The following is a 21486-nucleotide window of genomic DNA, read 5'->3' on the forward strand; positions in this document are numbered from 1 at the left end:
TGGTAGTATATTGTACAAAGACAGGCATATACATCAACAGAACAGAACTAAGAGCCCAGAAATAAGACCACACATTTATGGTCAAGGGAGCCAACACTATTCAATGGGGAAAAAAAAAGTCTCTTCAACAAATGCTGCTGGGAGATCAGGACAGCTACATGAAAAAGAATGAATTAGAACTTCCCATCTCACACCTTATTTCTAAGAAAAAAATCGAAACAGATTAAACACCTAAATGTGAAAGCTAAAACTATTAAACTATGAAATTCTTAGAAGAAAACACAGGTATAAAATCCTTGTGACCTTGGATTTAGCAACGGATTCTTAGATATGACACCAAACACAGCAAAAGTTAAATAGGATTTCATCAAAATTAGTAACTTGGGCCTCAGAGGAAACCTGTAAGAAAGTGAAACGACAACCTACAGGAGAAAATACCTGCCAATCACGTCTGATGTAGGATCTGTATCCAGAAGGTACATAACTTACAAAACAGACAGACAACACAATTAAATAATGAGCAAAGAAACGGAACAGACATTTCTCCAAAGAACATATACAAATGGCCAATAACAAAACAATATACAAGATACTCAACATCACTGGCCTTTAGGCAAAAAGCAAAACAAAACCACAATGAAACACCACTTCACACACACACACCAGGATGGCTAGAATGAGAAAGACAAATAACGACAAGCATCTGTGAGGATGAGGAGAAGCTGCCGGTGAGAATGTAAACTGGGACAGCTGTCGTGGAAATTCACCCGGCAGGTCTTCAAAATGCTAAGCATAGTCTTACCAAAGGACCTATCAACTCCACTTCCAGACACACACTCAAGGGAAAAGGAAAACGTGTTGCATAAAAACTGGCGCGTTAACGTTCACGGCAGCGTTATTCACAACAGCTCCAAGGTAGAAAGAGCCCAAACGCCCATCAACTGAGGAATGAATGCGAAGCAAAATGTGCACCAGCCATACGACGGAACATTATTCGGCAATAAGAAGGAACCAAACACAGATATACCCTTGAAAACATTACACTAAGTGAAAAGAATGCCATCACAAAACACCACGTGTATTGTATGACTCCATTTGTAGGAAATGGCCAGAATGTGCAAATATGTAATAAAACTAGATGTGTGGCTGCCTGGGGCTGGTGAGGGAAAGGAGGAGTTAGGACTGACAGCTAAAGGGTTTAGGATTTCTTTTTAAGGTGATGAAAATATTTGGAAATAAATAACAGAGATAGCTACCCAATTCTATGAAATACTAAAACTACTGAACTCTACAATTTAAATAGGTAATTTGCATGTGGATTATATCTCAATAAAACTGTTACAAACAAATCATCTGGTAACTGTAAATGGCAGAGAAATCTTCCTTTTTCACTAAAATAATCAGTTAGCCATACAGTTCAATTCAAGCTTCATATCGTCGACAGACTTCTGGTTTCTGTTCAGTAACCTTAACATATCACTTCACAAGGATCATCAAAACTTCTTCATGAACACAAATCTTGCTTTTTTTTAAAAAAATTATATATTTGTAGAAGAAAATTTATCCAGGCTTATCACTTTGATTACATAAAACCACAATAATGCCTGATGTTTTGAGAACATTTTTTATGTCCTAATACAGTCTAATATAAATGCTACCCTTGACAGTTTAATTGGTGAAACTGGCATAAAGCATCCTCAATAATTTCCCAATCTGCTGCCAATTAGACAATATATCCTACATATTTGAAAGCAATACTTCATCAGCATTCTCCCAGATTCATGTGAAAGATGATTTGTTAATATACATAAAGATGTTTCAACAATCTGATTTCAAATACTTAGGGTTAAAAAAGAAACAAATCTGAGCTGCAAAACTGTTTTTTTAAGAATTGCTGCAAATCCATTAATTATAAAATCAACATCTTTCTCAACAAAGAATCAATACAAATGCTATTTCAAGTTAAAAATAGTAAGTTAAAAAATTAATTTAGCCCCCTAATTTAAATTTTTTAAACAAAGAAAGAGAGTAACTCAGTGTTTTCAAATGAATTATTTCATATGAACGAGTAAAGCACAAGAAAAGTGCAGTTTGGGTGTCATGGTTAAGGGAGGCCTGTCTAACTTTGGATTTCATTTATTTATGGTTTTAGAAAATCATGACTGGCAAAAGCATTTCTTATTCTATTGTTTTAAATTAATGATTTCTTCCTACGTACCAAAAGCCTTGGAGTTAAACAGAACCAGTCTGTGTCACTTCAAGAAAGATCAAGTTCACACACAGGGTCCCTGAGGCACAAGCGGCCAATTCAGACACCACCCCTGCCTCGCCCCAGCCCACCCAGGGTGCCGCCCCAGCGTCCCTCCAGCCACTTTCCAGCTCTCAAAACATCCAAGTCCCCTGTCCTCACATCGTTTTACTCATTCTCCTTTCTCTTTCTTCCAATGCTGTGCAATTACCAGAAAAAAAATGTTGCCCTCCCATATTTGCATTTCTCCCTTCTACTTAAGAGGGGAAGCTTGCTAATCAATGAGTAAATGTAACAGAAACACGATCTGGCCAATAAAACTAAAATGGTAACTATACACCCAGACTTCATTTAGAGATGAAAACCAGGGTACCTTTCTAGTGTACAGAACACCTGTATCTCTGCACCATCTGGAAGCCCTACTAAAATGATTGCATGGATTACAATGGGACGTAGCCTCAAGGATAACATGAGCTCCAGAGAACAGGAATTCTGCTCACCACTGCAGTGCCTAGGCACTCCTTAAGTCCTAAAGAGTACTTGCTGAAAAAATGACAGAAGATGACGTGACTTTTCTAGAAGACTAGAAAAGTCAACACAGTTTTGCACAGAAGAAATGGACAAGCAGCATCTAATTCAGCAAAGATAGAAAGTGGAAGTTAACCATGTGAAGGAGGGGTAAGAAACAGCCATCACCCGCAGCACCAGTACTTTGCAGACTAAACAGAGATGAGTGTCACCAGGCGGCACAGCGGTGAAGAACCCACCTGCCGACTCAGGAGACACAGGAGACATGGGTTCGATTCCTGGATGGGGAAGATCCCCTGGGGAAGGGAATGGCTACCCACTCCAGTATTCTTACCTGGAGAATTCCATGGACAGAGGAGCCTCGCGGGCTACAGTGGGTCAGACAGGGCTGAGTGACTGAACACACACACAGTAAGCGACAGGGCACAGAACGGGCTGTCAGTCTGCAGGAGGAGCAGTTACACTCCAGATATCTCCCACCCCCAACCCATTGCTCCCCATCCCCAGCTCACCCCACTTTCCCAGAACGCTGGCAGCTGGGCCTGTACCACACTCGCCACCATCTAGGCTGGAGACCAGAAGCCCTGCTCTGGGAAAACCGACAGGCCCAGAGAAGGAACTACTCTAGCAACTCTGCTAGTGCCCTCAGATGGGCCAGGTCCCCATCCCATTTCCTAATGGTGAGGCTCACATTTACAGATTATGCACACAGAGAGTTTCCAATCAGTCCGCTCATAACTGTGGAAGACAGCCAATAATCACCAGGCATTTGAAGAGCTTCTGACATCAAAGACAAAGACCAAAGTAGGAAACCGGATAAAAAGGACTCAGAAGAAACAGAGACAACGCAGGGAACAAAAGAAAACATCTACATAACTCAAGTGTGTGCACATGCAGAGCACATCATGCGAAACGCTGGGCTGGATGAATCTCAAGTTGGAATCAAGACTGCCAGGATAGATATCAACATCCTCAGATATGCAGATGACACCACTTTAACGGCAGAAAGTGAAGAGAAACTAAAGAGCCTCTTGATGAAAGGAAAAGAATGCAAAAGCTGACTTAAAACTCAACATTAAAAAAACGAGTATCATGGCATCCGGTCCCATCACTTCAAGGCAAACAGATGGGGGAACAATGGAAACAGGGACAGACTTTAATTTCTTGGGCTCCAAATTCACTGTGGATGGTGACTGCAGCCACAAGAATAGCTATGACCAACCTAGACAGCATATTAAAAAGTAGAGATATCACTTTGCTGACAAAGGTCCATCCAGTTAAAGCTATGATTTTTCCAGCAGTTGTATAAGGATGTGAGAGTTGGACTATAAAGAAAGCTGGGTGCCAAAGAACTGATGTTTTTGAACTGGGGTGCTGAAGAAGACTCTTGCGAGTCCCTTGGACAGCAAGGAGATCAAACCAGTCAATCCCCAAGGAAATCAGTCCTGAATATTCACTGGAAGGACTGCTGCTGAAGCTGAAGCTCCAATACTTTGGTCACCTGATGGAAAGAACTGACTCATTAGAAAAGACCCTGATGCTGGGAAAGATTGAAGACAGGAAGAGAAGGGGACAACAGAGGATGAGAGGGTTGGATGGCATCACTGATACAATGGACATGAGTCTGAGCAAACTGTGGGAGATACTGAAGGACAGGGAAGCCTGGCATGCTGCAGTCCATGGGCTTGCAAAGAGTCAGACACAACCTAGCGAATGAACAACAAAGAGAAATGGTTTTTAAGATGACTGCCTTCATGAAACAGAAACAAGATGTTATAAAAAAGAATACTAGGGACAATGAAAATACTAGAAATGAAAGATATGATGATGGCAGAAATAAAACTGCAATGTAAGGACTAGAAGATAAAGTCGAAGCTCTCTCCCAGAAAAGAAGGATAAAAGGTCAACAACTAGAAAAAAGTAGGAGAAAGGAAATTAACAGAAAACTCAGAAGATCTGACATATGAATAACAGGCGTTCAAAAAGGCTAGAATGAAGAAATCAGAGCTCATAGAGAATACAGGAAAGTTTTGGAGAGCTGAAAGACCCACGTGGCCCACCCCCCCAGAAAGACCCCCAAGGAACACTAGGGATGAACAAATCTCACCAAGGCGTGGGGATCACAACAGTCTCGGGCCTCCCCTTGTAACAAGAGCCAGCAGACACCTGAGTCAGGCCTTCAAAGTTCTGCGGGAAAATGACTTTTACCCTAGAATTCAATACGCAGGTAAACTGCCATTCAAATACAAAGGAAGAAAAGGCATCTTCAGACAGTTTACTTCTCAAAAACATTTCTCTCTGATGGATTCTTTCCAGGGAAGCCACCACAACATAAGACATTCATAAGTTCAGTTCAGTTGCTCAATCGTGTCCGACTCTTTGCGACCCCATGAATTGCAGCACGCCAGGCCTCCCTGTCCATCACCCAGAATTCACCCAAACCCACGTCCATCGAGTCGGTGCTGCCATGCAGCCTTCTCATCCACTGTCGTCCCCTTTTCCTCCTAACATAAGACATGGGGTCCTGGAATTCCCATTCAACAGAGGAGAGGCACAGAAAGAATTCCCGTAAGGAAAGAAGAGAAACCCCAGGATGGCAGCGAAGCAGCAGGCCTAGAGAAGACACAGCCTCAAGTGGAAGAGGAAAATGAAAGGCTCTCCAAGGGCTGAAAAGTGAGAGATCACTTGAGGTGGCTGACTGCTCTGGGGAGTTCTAGTTAAAACCTGCACTGAATTCGTAACTATACATTTGCATCCACACTAAGGGAGAGAAAAAGTAATTCATCCCAATTAACACAAAAATAATTCCTTGTCTTAGTAGACTGGGAATTAACTGCATCCTATGTGGCTTAGCCATTAAGTGTTTACCCAATGGTAACAAACACTGAATATCAATTTAAACAGTAATTATTATCTAGCCAGATTTGGAAAAAGGAGGAGGAAGGAAGGGTCTGTGTGTCTCGGCAATGCAGGGGAGGAGACACCTAAAATTCTACGGCCTTCTCTTCCACAGGAGAAGTTAACAGATAGCATATGAAATGGAAAATCAGAAATCAGCAGCATAAGCGTGCTACAGAGACGCATGAAATTTGAGGCAGGAATTGCTAAATAAGTAACCGTCACTGCCAAAGACCTGATGCTTCCAAATTGTGGTGCTAAAGAAGACTTTTGAGAGTCTCTTGGACAGCAAGATCAAACCAGTCAATCCTAAAGAAAATCAACCCTGAATACTCACTGGAAGGACTGATGCTGAAGCTTCAATACTTCAGCCATCTGATTCGAAGAGCTGACTTACCGGAAAAGACCCTGATGCTGGGAAACAGGGCAGGAGGAGAAGGGGACAACAGAGGATGAGATGGTTGGATGGCATCACCGACTCAGTGGACATGAACTTGGGCAAAAACCAGGAGATAGTGAGGGACAGGGAAGCCTGGTGTACGGCAGTCCATGGGGTTGCAAAGAGTCTGACACGACTTAGCGACTCAACAACCCCCACCATCAGCATCCAAGGCTCTTCCCCCATCCACCTAATAACACCTTCACCCTCTGCCTGACCTAATAACACCTTCATCCTCTGCCTGGAATGTAGGTCGGAGGGTCACACTCAGACCAGACAGTGGACTGAGCAGGAAAGGGCAGGTCCCTGAAGACTTCTTGGAATGAGGCTGTCAAACCAGCCATGGACTGCTCACAAGCCGCATGAAAGGCAAATCAACCTTGATTTTGTTTGAAGTGAAGTGAAACTTGCTCAGTCATGTCCAACTCTTTGCAACCCCAGGGACTATTCAGTCCATGGAATTCTCCAGGCCAGAATACTGGGGTGGGTAGCCTTTCCCTTCTCCAGGGCATGTTCCCAACCCAGGGATCAAACCCAGGTCTCCCGCAATGCAGGTGGATTCTTTACCAGCTGAGACACAAGGGAAGCCCAAGAATACTGGAGTGGGTAGCCTATCCCTTCTCCAGTGGATCTTTCCAACCCAGGAATTGAACCGGGGTCTCCTGCATTGCAGGTGGATTCTTTACCAACTGAGCCATCAGGGAAGCCCTGATTTTGTTTAGGTCACTGTTATCTGGTTCTCTGTCACTGGCAGCCTAAGACAGTTGATTATAAGGAGAAATAGAAGGGTTAAAACTGGTTGCTTCTGAGAAGTGAGAACCCAGAGCAGGCCGGCTAGTAAAGGGACTTTTGTCTTTCATCCTAACTCTATAGAACTACTTCACTTTTAAAACTGAGTAAATGCATTACTTTGATAAAAGTAAAATTACATTTAAAGAAAATCACTCCACAGGGTATGGTCAGATGTGCCGTTCATCTCAACCTTTAAAACTAGGATTAGCTGTATCTTTTTAGGTCTTTATTCTTTTCCCTTCTTTTTCTGTCGTGCTGTGCGGTGTGCGGGATCTTAGTTTCTCGACCAGGAATGGAACCCGTGCCCTGCTCTGGGAGTGCAGTGTCTTCATCACTGGACCAGGGAAGTCTCTCAGATCAATTTTATTTATTTACTTTGAAAGAGTAATGTTCATTCATCCACTTTTTTGTGTGTGGCTGCAGCAGGTATTAGCTGCAACACGCAGGGTCGTCGTTGAGTCTGCAGGATCTTCTGCTGCGGCTCCCAGGCTCTGAGTTGGGGCGTGCAGGCTCAGCAGTTATGGCCCACAGGCTAAGCCACCCCACAACACGAGGGATCTTGGTTCCCTGAGCAGGGATAGAACGCAAGGCCTTGGCGTTGCAAAGTGGATTCTTAATCTCTGGACGACCAGGGAAGTCCCCTTTAGTTCAATTTTAAATTTCAACGTTGGACTGCAGATTTCAGATCTGATTTTTCTCAAGGCAACAGAATCCACAGTCATAGCAGAAGTTTTGAAAAGGCAAGGGATGAAATGCAAGGCAGTGTTGAAGACTAAAAAGCAGAGATACTGAAATCTTCAAGGGAGAAAGGCTTTCATTTAGGTCTTAAGACCTTCAGCTAGGCCAGTGAGGATGGGAATGAAGAAAAAAAAAGGTTAAAATAAAACAGAAATATTACATAGCAGGTGCCGGCAAGGCAGCCCATGGCTGACCAGGAGCCCATGCAGGAGAGAAACCCTGGCTGGAGGGCGAGCTGCTCAGAAATGTTCAGGGGAAAAGTCCAGAGCCTGGTTTACCCAACAGAGAGGGGAGATGTGGGTGGAGGACAGACCATGCCATCTCTCAAATTCCCAACAGTTTTCAAACCCATAGCTTGGAAGCGACAGGAAGCATCATCACATCAGTAATGTCAGTGGTGCCCTTAGAAGAGTAAATCTCATATGTCTTCAAAGATGCTCCAGTAAAAACAATTAGCCTCCAATTAAAATAAATAAATTTATATTAAAAAAAAGAAATTATATAATTCAAATTTTTCTTCAAATCTCTAATTCAAATTTTTCTTCAAATCTCAATTACCATACAAAGTTTATGTTGGCCAAACACTCATGATTTTATTAATTAAAAAAAAAAAAATTTTGGCCACACCCCCAAGGACCATGGGACTTCAGTTCCGAAACCAGGGGTGGAACTCCGCCCCCTGCAATGGAAGGTTGAGTCTTAACCATTGGACCTCCAGGGAAGTCCCCAAATACTTATGATTTTAAATCTAAGGAAAGTGTATTTTCCTCTCATGCATTTTCATTAGCAAGAGAGCTTCTCACACAAATTTCAGGTAACACTAACATACCGTCATTTGGAACTTAAGAATCAAATTCAGGACAGGGACTAAAAGATGTCATATTATGGGGGCTGGGGTGAGGGAATTACAGGGAATTTTGTCTTTTTAATTCTTTCAAAATCTTCTTTACTTGCATTTTATCACCTTTTTGATGGGGAAAAAAAAAGGGTAAAAATATGTATTTGGTTTCTTCCAGCATGATCCTTTCACTTTATTACTCACAAAAAAATACGTTTTGCCTCTTTACCAAGAAAAGAGTCTAACAGTTTTGTTGTACTTAATATAGTTTGGAATTAACAGTCCTGTTTGCTCGCATGTTTATCCGGCGTCACTGACGTCAGCACAGACAGGACGCGACTTCAAGGGCGTCAGGTGCTACAGCAGCTGGCAGGGCAAGGCCAAGGGCGGCTCCCGTCCACACTGCGCTGTGTTGGGAGTTTCTACCTTATGTGCATTTGCAATTGAAGAGCAATGCACCGCACCTCCTAAGCTCTTTCAGGCAGTGGTATCTTCAAGTGAGGGCAACTCACTCCAACTCCAGTTTCATTTACCGCAGGTCTAGGCTTAACAGAGACACTGCTAAAGCCCAACTGTTAGTGGAGGAGGTTTCAAGAGAGAAAAGGTAAGGCTGGCTGGTTAATGTTTAACGGTTTCAGCTGTTCCGTCACAGTGCCATAGTCAATATCGCTCTGCACTTCAAATAGCTATTTACAAAATCAAATTGTGTTAACCTAATTTTTATTACACAATCCCAGTATTCCTCTACTAAGCTACATCTTACTATTCAAAAGATGTTTCTCAATATCTGTTACTTTAAAAAATAAAGTGTTCCCACGTCATGCAAAAATTCTATCTCGAGAAGCCCCTTAGATTAAAATGTATGTTGAGATATTTAGCACCATCAGTTAAGCCCTGAACACATTCAATTTGGTAGAGACATCCCACTCACACTGGGTGCTGAGCATCCCCATGCCAAAAGCTACAGGAATTCACACAGATGAGAGAGAACTCCGACAAGGTAATGCTTCATTCATAAGAAAAATCACCAATGAGGAAATTAAACAGAGATGAATTCTACCCCTTCCAAAGGAAGTATGGTGGCACAGAGCGAGAAGAGGGCCTGGACTGGGCATCGGGGAACCAGGCTGAGGCCTGCCTCCCGCCTGGTCTGCAAGCCACATGGGGGCCGGGGCAGAGGACCACCATGGTCCATCCAACGCCAATCGGCCGGAACTTCCAACATCGGCTCTGTCCAAACATAATAGCCGTCATTATTTTTTTAAGTCAGGGAAAAAAAATTTAACACATGTACAAGTATTTTTATATAACGAAGATGAAAGACAACTTCACCTCATTTAGTCGTCCATATTTGTCGCTGTTTACTTGTGGAAATTTCAAAGTGTTTCACATGCTCTGCTTCAAATGGTATCAAATTTGCATTTGAAAAATAGCTTAAAGAAATACACATGCAAAGCAGGGTACTTCCAACTTTTAATTAAGGTCCAGGATTTCATAGAGGAAACTAATCAAACTATAAACATAATCAAGGGAAAATTAAAGGCAAAACCTACAGTGAAGGCTAGGATGAATCTAGTCCCATGCAACCACTGCGGAAAATTCTCTTTTAAAACTTTATTACTTATACCTTCCAAATTTCCTCAAAAATCCCCAATAATTCTCAAATCTGGGCTGAATCGGGTATTTTTCTTCACTGAGCTTCCAGACTTCTACATAACTGTCAGCAGATACCTACCAAGTTTGGTCCTCTGCATGCCAGCACTCGATACAGTAGAGGTCGCAAACATCATGCAGGTGTGAATCAACAACTTGCAGGGTGACAGCCTATATATATGTTTCTTGAGTAGAGTAGAAGTAATTCCACTAGGAAGTCAGAGTACCTAATAAAGCTCCACAAACAATTCCATTTGAAAGACCACTCTTTGCTTTCCAACGCAATAACTGGGCGTTCTGAGCAACACTAAATTACGACCACCCACATCCTAACGAGTGATACACACTGTGGAGTTACAATGGTGCATATGTTAACATACATGACATTAAATGCTGCTTCTTAAATATATTACTATTCCATGAAAAATGCCACCTAAAATAGAGTCCATTCCTCTTCTCTGTAATTTAAAGCTCAATGCAGACCGAATTCTTAGGAGATAATGTCATTTATTTGTAATCATAATTTCCAAAGAGTCAAAATATTTCTATATTACACCACACAGCTTCTATTTAGACTTGGGAAAAGTCAAACCTCATAAAATAAGACCTCCTCACATGCTGAGAGCTTCCTCCAATGAAACCCACCAGTTCACAGTGGCTGGTACTGTCTGGTTTCAAGAGGGCTGCACGGCAACCACTGGTTCAGCCTTCGGGATAAGTAAGCCCCTCCTAGGCACTGCAGGTTTCCAGGCCAGAGGACTTTGGGACCACACCTCACCTGCTAACTCAAGCTTCCATCTGCTTCCTCCTTTCAGTCACACATTGACTCACATGCCAAGCACTGAGTTGAACCTGATTGTGAAACTGTCTGGATTCCAAGATCAAATGCTCAGCAAGGAAGAGCAAACAGGATCCTCCGAAGGCTGGGATGTAAGAGGCCCCAAAGACTTCACTTTCAAAGCAACGGTGAAGTCAAGTTCATTATTCAGCTGGCGGTCACATCACTAATGAAGGACGCCAGAAAATGAACAGTATTTTCATTTTATTGATACTGTATGTAACCAGGAAGGGTGGTCAGCACCAAAACGAAGCCCAAAACAAAGCCAAACAGGCTGTCCTGGGGCTGTGGGCCTCCTTTTCCTGCTGCTCTCAAAAAATTTCACTAAAGAGGGAAGAAGAGAAAGCTCTCTAAAAAATGTAACAACTTAAGTTTTATTTGGTAAACAAAATCCCAAATTCCAATTACCATTTTGGCAGACCAGGGGTCCTAACTACAGAACACATTCATTTCTTTATGTAAAAAAGTCAGCTTTATCAGCCCCAAAGGTTAGAAATTACTGGCCCAAACGGCACAGTCTGAGCCCAACGACGCAAACGACCCAAGGCTAAGATTTTCATAGCTTTGACCTGAACCCTGAACAGAAGCATCTCATCTTCCTTCTAGGTAGTTTTAAACGAGGCTGAGGGTCTTGACAAGACGCCCAAGTTAGAGAGAGAGAAAGATACGATGTCGCTTTACACGTGTAGTTGTTTCTGGGGTTCTAACCATTACACAGCTTAATCAAATTTCTGTCCTAGTAGAACATAATAATTTAGCTGACCAATTATTAAAAAGCATACAGAGGTCTAGTGAAGAAAGTTTTACAGTGCCTCCATAGACTAACAGTTCCAGCTGCCCTCCCCTCCCCAAGCATTACCAGGGTCTGGCAAAATTACAATGAAAAAAATCAACCGACTCTCCCATGGCGTTTCAAAACAAGGCTTTCAACTTTAAAATTCCCTTGGAAGTGGTACAGTAAAATGGATGTTGAGGCCCTGGACACCAAGGGATGCGGACAGGCTGTCACCTAGGAGGGGCTCCCAGGAGACGCGCGGGGGTGGGGAGGCGGATGCACAAGGCACGCGCCGCTGCCCATACGACCCAGCAGGGCGAGTGGGGTGGGGGGAGCGAGGAACTCGACGCGGACTCGGGACCCCAAAGGCGGGGGCCGGGGACGGATATCCCGGGGAGGGCTGCAGGAAACGATATCCAGGCTCGTGGAGGGTGGATCTAGGAAGCGGCCGGGGCGCGGGCCCGGCGGGGCGTTGGGGGCGGGGGTGGGAACGGAGGATGTGGCTCCGAGGGGCAGGATGAAGGGGCGGGACGGCCCAGCGCGGACGTGCGAAGGCCGGGGAGGAGGGCAGGGACGGGCCGAGAGCCGCGAAGGGCGCGAGCAGCGGCCGGGCGGGCCTGGGAGCGGTGACGAGGCGGGACGGGCGGCCGCCCGAGGACCGGGAGGGCGCGCCCGGGCAGGGGGTCGCAGGGCCGCCGGTCACTTACCCCACTCGAGGAACTCGGCCACGTACTTGTCGCGGCGCAGGGCCGAGTGGCTGCACTCGGTGTACAGGCAGACGAGCACGTCGAGCAGCGTCTCCACGCTCAGGGCGCTCTCGTTGCGCCAGGGCCCGTCCAGGAGCAGCTGCTCCAGCTTCTTGAGCCGCACCTTGGCCGACATGGTGCCGCGCGGCCCGCTCCCAACGCGCCGGGCCTCTTGCCGGCCCGCTCGGCCGGTCCGTCAGGGCGCGCCCGCTGTGGCCCGGCGGCCGCGAGCCCCGGCAGCCGCGGCGCCTCGCCGCCGCCCCGTCCGCGTCGTCGCGCCCCGGCCTAGGCCGACCTCCTGGGCTCGGGCCCGGCGGCGCAGCGTCTGGGGCGCCGGGCCCCGCGGGTCCATGGGCCGCTCCCCTCCCCTCGCCGCCGCCGCCCGCCCCGCCCGGCGCCGCTCGCCTCGCCCCCGCCGCGCGCCCCGCGGCCCCACCCGCGGCCGCGCCCTCCCCACAGCCCGCCGCCGCCGCAGCTCGCCGTCGGCCTGGAGCAGCGCGGAGGCCAGCACTGCTGCGCAAAGCCCGGCCGGCGCCCGAGCCCCGACCCCAGGCCCCGACCTGGCGGCCCAGCCCCGCGGCCCGCAGCCAACCAGGGCGCGGCCAGCGCGGGCGCAGCCAACCACGGCGGGGCCGGCCGCCGCCGCCGCGCTGACCTCAGCGCGCCGCCCCGCCCCGCTCTCCCGGCTCCCGGCTCCCGGCGGGGCCGGACCTCGCCGCTTGCCGTAGCGGGGCCGGGATGCTGGGAAGGCCGGACGGGCGGGGTTGGAGGGCAGCACCGCCTGGCGGGGGCGGGCCGAGCGAGCGGCCAGCGCGCCGCCGAGATTGCGGGGCCGGCGCGCGCGAGCGCGTGGTGCGGGACCCGGCGCCTGTGTGCGGGGCCCGCGCTCCCGCCGCGCGCGCGCGCGACGCGGCTTCAGGAGGGGCCCCCGAGACGCGCGAGGGGACGCCCGCGGGCTCTGGCCTGCCCGGGGGCTTCGGGGTTGGTGCGCTGAGGCGAGCCTCAAGGCTGCCCCGCTGCCGCAGTGCTGGCGACTTCGACCTCACGACGGGGTGTTTTAAAGCCGGGCCACCTCTGAGCTGGGAGCGGCCTTTGGGAAAAGGCGAGCCCTGCTCCTACTTAACGGGCTGAAGACTGAGGCCCGGGCTGGGTGGGGTTGCCGGAGAGGGGCCACCCAGCGCCCCATGAATTCGTGATGCACCCGCTTCAAACTCTACTGCCCACCGTCCCCTCCTTGCAGATAGATGCCTTGGGGTGGCAGTTTGGTAGGAAGTGGCCTGCCGTTCCCTCTGGGCTGGTACTCAGATTGCGGGTTTATGCGTGTGTCTGGGGAAGGAGGGTGACGGTGGATATCTGCACCCAGAGAAACCCTTGGCGTCGGAAGAGGAGGGGCAGCCTAGAACTCGTGGGGGGTCACAGTGAGGAACCCTACTGAGGATATAGGGTTCAGTTCCGTTCAGTCGCTCAGTCGTGTCCGACTCTGCGACCCCATGGATTGCAGCACGCCAGGCTTCCCTGTTCATCACCATCTCTTGGAGCTTACTCAAACTCATGTCCATCGAGTCGGTGATGCCATCCAGCCATCTCATGCTCTGTCGTTCCCTTCTCCTGCCTTCAATCTTTCCCAGCATAGGGTCTTTTCCAATGACTGTGTAGGGTTCAGTTCAGTTCAGTTCATTTCAGTCGCTCAGTCGTGTCCGACTCTTTGCGGCCCCATGAATTGCAGCACTCCAGGCCTCCCTGTCCATCACCAACTCCCGGAGTTCACCCAAACTTAGGGAATCCCTGAAGTGGGAGGAGGGGCGAGCGGGCAGCTTCAGGAGGAGCCGGGCCAGCCAGGCCGAGCAGACGGCGTTGCAGACGGCGTTGCAGACGGCGTTGCAGACGGCGTTGCAGACGGCGTTGCAGACGGCGTTGCAGACGGCGCACTAAAGAAGCCTGTGAGGAAACGAACCTAGGGACATAAAATCAAAATAGCGGCTACCTCTGTTGGGGAGGCATTGAGTGCCCTGGGTAGCAGCGAGCCTTGTGGGCTTCTAGGAATGTTCTGTAATTTGACTTGGATGGTGGTTATGCAGGACTCCATATAAAGAACAGTCTTAAACTGTACACTTGAGTAGGGCATGTCACTGCTATTACACTTTAATTTTTAAAAAGCAGGCATAAACAATCTTTGGTGTTAGAGGTCAGAGTAGTGGATACGTCAGGGAAAATATGTGCTGCAGGACTAGGAACATTCTGTATTGACCCATCTTGCTATATGGGTCTATACATACATAAAGTTTAATCAAGAAAAAGGAAAAAAAAATTTTTTTTAAAAGTCACTGAGTCCTGTCCGACCCTTTGTGACCCTATGGACTATAGCCTACCAGGCTCCTCTGTCCGTGAAACTCTCCAGGCAGGAATACGGGAGCGGGTTGCCATTTCATTCTCCAGGGGATCTTCTTGACCCAGGGATCGAATCCAGATCTCCCATGCTACAGGCAGACTCTTTACCGACTGAGCCACCAGGGTACAAAACAAAACAAGAAACCATGCTCTTAAATATTTGTACTCTTGTGTGTTAAATATTTGTACTCTTGTGTGTGTTATGGAGCTTCCCCAGGTGGCTCAGTGGTCAAGAATCTACCCTCCAATGCAAGCGATGCGTATTCAATCCCTGGGCCAGGAAGACCTCCTGGAAGAGGGCACGGCAACCCACTCCAGTATTCTTGCCTGGAGAATCCTGTGGACAGAAAAGCCTGTCAGGCTACAGTCCACAGGGTCACAAAGAGTTGGACATGACTGAAGCAACTCATCACACAAACACATGTATTATACCTCAATTAAAAAAAAAAGGCCAAGCCAACAAAAGTGGCCCAAAACCAAAGATGCCCCACTGGTTTTAGGGTAAAGACCAAATTCTTCAGTTTACCTTGTTTTGTTTGTTTGTTTGTTTGTTGGAGTAGAGTTGATTTAAAATGCTGTGTTAGTTTCTGCTGCACACCTTACATTTTAAGTGATCAAATGTCTGAATTTGTCTGGGACAGTCCCAATTTTTTGCCATTGTCCCAGCGTACATATAACAACGTCCTTCCTTCCCGTCATGCTCCCATTTATACAGTATGCTCTCTCATCCCCAGACACAGCAGGGGTGGCCTGGGCCTGCTCAGTCCTCTGCTGCTGCCAAGTCACTTCAGTCATATTCGACTCTGTGCGACCCCATAGACGGCAGCCCACAGCCTCTAGCCCTGTCCTTCTCTCTTGTCTTGGGTCTCTGACTCCAGTCTCACTGCCTGCTTGCTGTTCCTCTGCCGTTTCTGCTCCCTCCTGCCTTGGGGCCTTTGCACTTGCCAAGCCCTTCAGCTTGGGTGCCCCTCTCTGGCCATTTTCACTTTGTCTGCTCAGAGCAAATCTGTTTCAGAATTGTCCTTTCAGGGCTGCCTTGCCTAACTCCCCAGGCACCACTCTATAGTTTTCCTTAGCAGTTGGCAAAGTGGGTACCTGTGAGTCTTGCCCATTAGTCAGGATACTAGAAATCTTCCTGTGCCTCAGTTTCTTCAAAGATAAGAAAGAGAATGATAATAGGACCTACTCCAGTGTTTCAGTAAGTTTCTGGAAGAACTAAATTAATACCCCAGGAGCACCTTGAACTGCCTTTTGGCTCACATGCTCACACACTGATAGCTGGTGTCATGCACTAGAATTGTTATATCTAAAACCAGGGGCAGGGGCTTATGACCAGCTTATGGATGGAGTGTCTTGGGTTCCCCAGAGCAGGGAATCCCAGTGTCCTCAGGCATCCATCCTTGAGGTTCCTCTGTGTCTCTTAATCACTTTGGGCTGCTATAACAAAGCACCATTGGCTGGGTGCCTTATAAACAACAGAAGTTTATTTCTTACAGTTCTGGAGGCTGGAAGTCCAAGATCAGGATGCCAGTGTGGTCTGGTTCTGGGTGACTGCACTGTCCCTGGTTACAGAGGGCTGTATTTCTGTGTTCTCACATGATGGAAAGGGGTAGCTCTGGTCTCTTATAAACAGGCACTAATCCATTCACAAGGTCTCCAGCCTCATGACCTAATCATTTACCAAAGCCCCACCTCCTAAACATCACACTAAGCCTAGTCTTATCCCTAGGCCCTGAAACATGCACAACATACAGTAATCAAGCCACAACACAGTTTCACCTAATCAGTGTAACAACAGGTCAACACTCACAGAACACTCTCGCCTGGCCTCTCTTCTTACACAGCTCTGAAACTGCAGGGAAACTTGTTTTTGTGAACCTGAGAAATGGGGCCCGATTCCAAAAGCAGTGTTTTCCCCCGTGAAAGCTGGATAGTTGCAACCTCACTCCTTCCAGAAAAACACACAGGTTCATTTTTCTCTTCTTTACAACAACAACTTTTTCAAGTATTTGAGTTTTCTGAAACAGCCTACGTGCCATTTCTTGCCGGGAAGTCTTCTAATAGTACTGCTGCTGCTGCTGCTGCGTCGCTTCAGTCGTGTCCGACCCTGTGTGACCCCATAGACGGCAGCCCACCAGGCTCCCCCGTCCCTGGGATTCTCCAGGCAAGAACCCTGGAGTGGGGTGCCATTTCCTTCTCCAGTGCATGAAAGTGAAAAGTGAAAGTGAAGTCGCTCAGTCGTGTCCGACTCTAGCGGCCCCACGGACTGTAGCCCACCAGGCTCCTCCGTCCAATAGTAAAGTTTCGCCTAATTAGGGTAACGACAGGTATGGCAGTCAACGCTCACGGAACACTCTCCCCCAATTTCTTTTCTCATGGAATTGAACAGTGTGTCTTAAGAGCATCTTTACACAGCTCTGACACTGCAAGGAAACCTGTTTTGAGATAAGGACGCAGAGCTGAAAGTCTGGCAAGTAGAAGACTCGGGACAGAGTTCCCAAGAGGAGTGAACTGCGCTGAGAGAGGCCCCTGGAGATCTGCAGGGGTCCCCCAGGATTCCAGCAGCATACTGACCAGTGCTTGTGCAGAAGGAAACTATCAAAGGCTGGGAAGAACCGCTCACAGGGCTACAGCAAGTAGTGCCTGGCGCTCACATATACTGCAACTAGTGTGGTTTTTCACCAGCCAAACTGGAAAAGCTTGATAATTCAGTACTGGGCAGAAGTCCCTAGAAGTTTGTGCTTTGGGTCTGCGAACTAGCCTGGGACTGAGGATTGCTCCAGATCTGCCTACTAACAAATCATAAAAACAACACCCCAAAGTATCAAACTGTTTCCGGGTAATTTAACCGCATCCCAGAACCAAATTCCAGAAAATGTATAAGAACACAAAAACTATCCAGCACCCAAAAAAGATCAAATCACAATGTCTGGCATCTATTCAAAGACTTCTAGGCAAACAGTCAGGGAAATTCAACCCATAATGAAGAGAATTATCAAATAATCAAAACTAACCCAGAACTTCCACATATGTTAGAATCAGCAGAGAACGGCACTACAGCAGTTGTTATAGCTGTATTCCACATGTTCAAAATGTTAGTAGAATCATAAAAGACATTTTTTTTAAAAACCTAATAGAATTTTTAGAGATTAAAACTATACTTTCTGAGATGAAAAACATACTGTATGGGATTAATGCCAGATTAGACATTGTGTAAGAAAATATTATTGCATTTGAAGGTACAGCAGTAGAGCTTATCCAAAAAAATTAAAAAGCAAGGAAAAAAAAAATAAGGGGCTTCCCTGGTGGTCCAGTGGTTGGGAGTCTGCCTTCTAGAGCAGGAGATGTGGGTTCTATCTCTGTTGGGGAAACTGAGCCACCACAAGCCATCGGGCAGCTAAGCTTCTGCATAGCAACTACTGAGCCCAGGCCACAGCTTGTGAGCCTGCGTGCCACAAGGAAGACCCTGAACAGCCAAAAAAAAATTATTTAATTAAAAAAAATGAACATCATTGAACTGTGGGACAATATCAAGTGATCCAATATATGGATTGGGGTTCCAAAAGAGAAGAACAAGAAAGAGAAGGGACAGGAAAAAAAAAAAAATCTGAAGAAGTAATGGCTGAAAAATTTCCAAACTCGATCAAACCCATAAATGACAAATCCAAGAGGTTCAGTGATCACAAGCACAAGAAACATAAGAAAAAACAATAAAACCCCCCAAACAAACAAGTAATACTAAAGCACATCATAATCAGATTGCTCAGAACCTGTTGATAAGGAGAAAAAAAAAATCAGCCAGAGGGGAGAAAAGATACATTATATGTAGAGGAATAAAGATGACATCAAATTTCTCGTTGGAAATTGTGTAAATGAGAAGACGTCTCATTGGAGTGGCATCTTTAAAGTACCAAAAGAAAAGCAAAATAACTGCCACACCCAGAATTCTATACCCAGCAAAAATATCTTTCAAAAAATGAAGGTGGAAATAAAGACATTTTCAAATATATGAAGGCCCACCAAGAAGGCAGAGGAACAGTACCTGATTGCCTTCTTTGGCTTTTCTAGATATGTTTACCACTTGGGTAAGCTTCTCTGATTCATTTGCTGGGTACCCACGAAGACTGTCAATTTTGAGGGAAGCCCAGAGAAAAAGTGGGTTCAGAACAATGCAGGTCCAGGCTTTGGTGCAAACTGCCCTGCCACATAAGCAGTTAAGCCCCAAGATCCAACAGACCCTGGGTTTGTTTGCTTGTCTGTGGGGAGAGTGCTGTGCTGGGTCTTTGCTGCTGCATGCGGGGTTTTCCTTGCTGTGGGGCACAGGCTCTAAGGTGTGGGGGTTTCAGTGATTGTGGCATGTGGGCTCAGCAGTTGTGCTGCACAGACTTAGTTACCCCACAGCATGTGGGCTCCTCCAGGACCAGGGCTCGAATCTGGGTCCCCTGCATCGGCAGGTCGATTCTTAACCACTGGACCACCAGGGAAGTTGCAGACCATGTCTTCTTCCGCCAACAACTCTTCTCCATTTCAAGGTCTGTTCCTGGCTTGCTGTTGGATCTAGATGGAGACTTAATGCCTAACCATGGATAACCAAGAAATTATGACTCAAGATGTCCATCATAAAATAGATATTGTCTTACCTACTAAATCTTAAATGTAGATATGTACATAGCATTCCATTGTAAAATGAAACTGATCCCAAACAGACTTGGAAGGAACAAGTAAACTTCATGAGTAGGTGACTTAGACTCCATGGTATCTGTTTTACCAACTCTTAAAAACCCCACAGCTATGCTCCCATGGGAAGTGTTGTGATCAATCAATGGAGGATGAAAACATGCATGTCCGATTTAAAGATTGGTCTGCCTGGTGTGGTGACTCCCACAAAAGATGGATGGCTGTGGCTTTACAGACACACTCAGGAGAAGCCCTGAAAGACTATGGTGAAGAACAATTCTTCCAGAAGGCAAATATGTTGATTCTAAAGACTAGATATCTCTTCAAGAAAATTAGAGATACCAAGTGAATATTTCATGAAAAGATGGGCTCAATAAAGGATGGAAATGGTATGGACCTAACAGAAGCAAAAGACGTTAAGAAAAGGTGGCAAGAATGCACAGAAGAACTATACAAAAAAGATCTTCACAACCCAGATAATCACGATAGTATGATCATTCACCTAGAGCCAGACATCCTGGAATGTGAAGTCAAGTGGGCCTTAGGAAGCATCACTACAAACAAAGCTAGTGGAGGTGATGGTATTCCAGTTGAGCTATTTCAAATTCTAAAAGATGATGCTGTGAAAGTGCTGCACTCAATATGTCAGCAAATTTGGAAAACTCAGCAGTGGCCACGGGACTGGAAAAGGTCAGTTTTCATTCCAATCCCAAAGAAAGACAATGCCAAAGAATGCTCAAACTACCGCACAATTGCACTCATCTCACACACTAGTAAAGTAATGCTCAAAATTCTCCACGCCAGGCTTCAACAGTATGTGAACCATGAAATTCCAGATGTTCAAGCTGGTTTTAGAAAAGGCAGAGGAACCAGAAATCAAATTGCCAACATCTGTTGGATCATCGAAAAAGCAAGAGTTCCAGAAAAACATATATTTCTGCTTTATTGACTATGCCAAAGCCTTTGACTGTGTGGATCACAACAAACTGTGGAAAATTCTGAAAGAGCTGGGAATACCAGACCACCTGACCTGCCTCTTGAGAAATCTGTATGCAGATCAGGAAGCAACGGTTAGAACCGGACATGGAACAACAGACTGGTTCCAAATTGAGAGAGGAGCACATCAAAGCTGTATATTGTCACCCTGCTTATTTAAATTATATGCAGAGTACATCATGAGAAACGCTGGGCTGGAAGAAGCACAAGCTGGAATCAAGATTGCCGGGAGAAATATCAATAACCTCAGATATGCAGATGACACTCCCCTTATGGCAGAAAGCAAAGAGGAACTGAAGAGCCTCTTGATGAAAGTGAAAGAGGAGAGTGAAAAAGTTGGCTTAAAACTCAACATTCAGGAAACTAAGATCATGGCATCCGGTCCCATCAGTTCATGGAAAATAGATGGGGAAACCCTGGAAACAGTGACAGAGTTTATTTTGCATGGCTCCAAAATCGCTGCAGATGGTGACTGCAGCCACAAAATTAAAAGATGCTTACTCCTTGTGAGAAAAGTTATGACCAACCTAGACAGCATGTTAAAAAGCAGAGACATTACTTTGCCAAGAAAGGTCCGTCTAGTCAAGGCTATGGTTTATCCAGTAGTCACATATGGATGTGAGAGTTGGACTATAAAGAAAGCTGAGCACCAAAGAATGGATGCTTTAGAACTGTGATGTTGGAGAAGACTCTTGAGAGTCCCTTGGACAGCAAGGAGATCCAACCAGTCCATCCTAAAGGAAATCAGTCCTGAATATTCATTGGAAGGACTGCTGCTGAAGCTGAAACTCCAATACTTTGGCCACCTGATGCAAAGAACTGACTCATTGGAAAAGACCCTGATGCTGGGAGAGATTGAGAGCAGGAGGAGAAGGGGATGACAGAGGATGAGATGGTTGGATGGCATCACCAACTCAATGGACATGAGTTTG

At 46.5% G+C, this 21486-nt stretch overlaps 1 protein-coding gene across 4 annotated transcripts in view; it reads right to left on the reverse strand.

Moving 5' to 3' along the window:
* Positions 1-12859, reverse strand: part of CDC42BPB (CDC42 binding protein kinase beta) — a 95034-nt gene extending 82175 nt beyond the window's left edge. For all 4 annotated transcript variants that reach the window (XR_008705452.1, XR_008705453.1, XM_055556138.1 and 1 more), the window contains exon 1: positions 12455-12859. Coding sequence is in view for 2 of the 4 variants with exons in the window: in XM_055556138.1 (XP_055412113.1) it covers positions 12455-12629 (175 nt within the window). In the remaining 2 variants the exon portion in view is untranslated. The remainder of the gene's footprint in view (positions 1-12454) is intronic.
* Between the last annotated feature and the right edge of the window lie 8627 nt (positions 12860-21486).

Source organism: Bubalus kerabau, chromosome 19 (genome assembly GCF_029407905.1).
Source record: "Bubalus kerabau isolate K-KA32 ecotype Philippines breed swamp buffalo chromosome 19, PCC_UOA_SB_1v2, whole genome shotgun sequence".
In the NCBI taxonomy this organism is placed as follows: domain Eukaryota; kingdom Metazoa; phylum Chordata; class Mammalia; order Artiodactyla; family Bovidae; genus Bubalus; species Bubalus kerabau.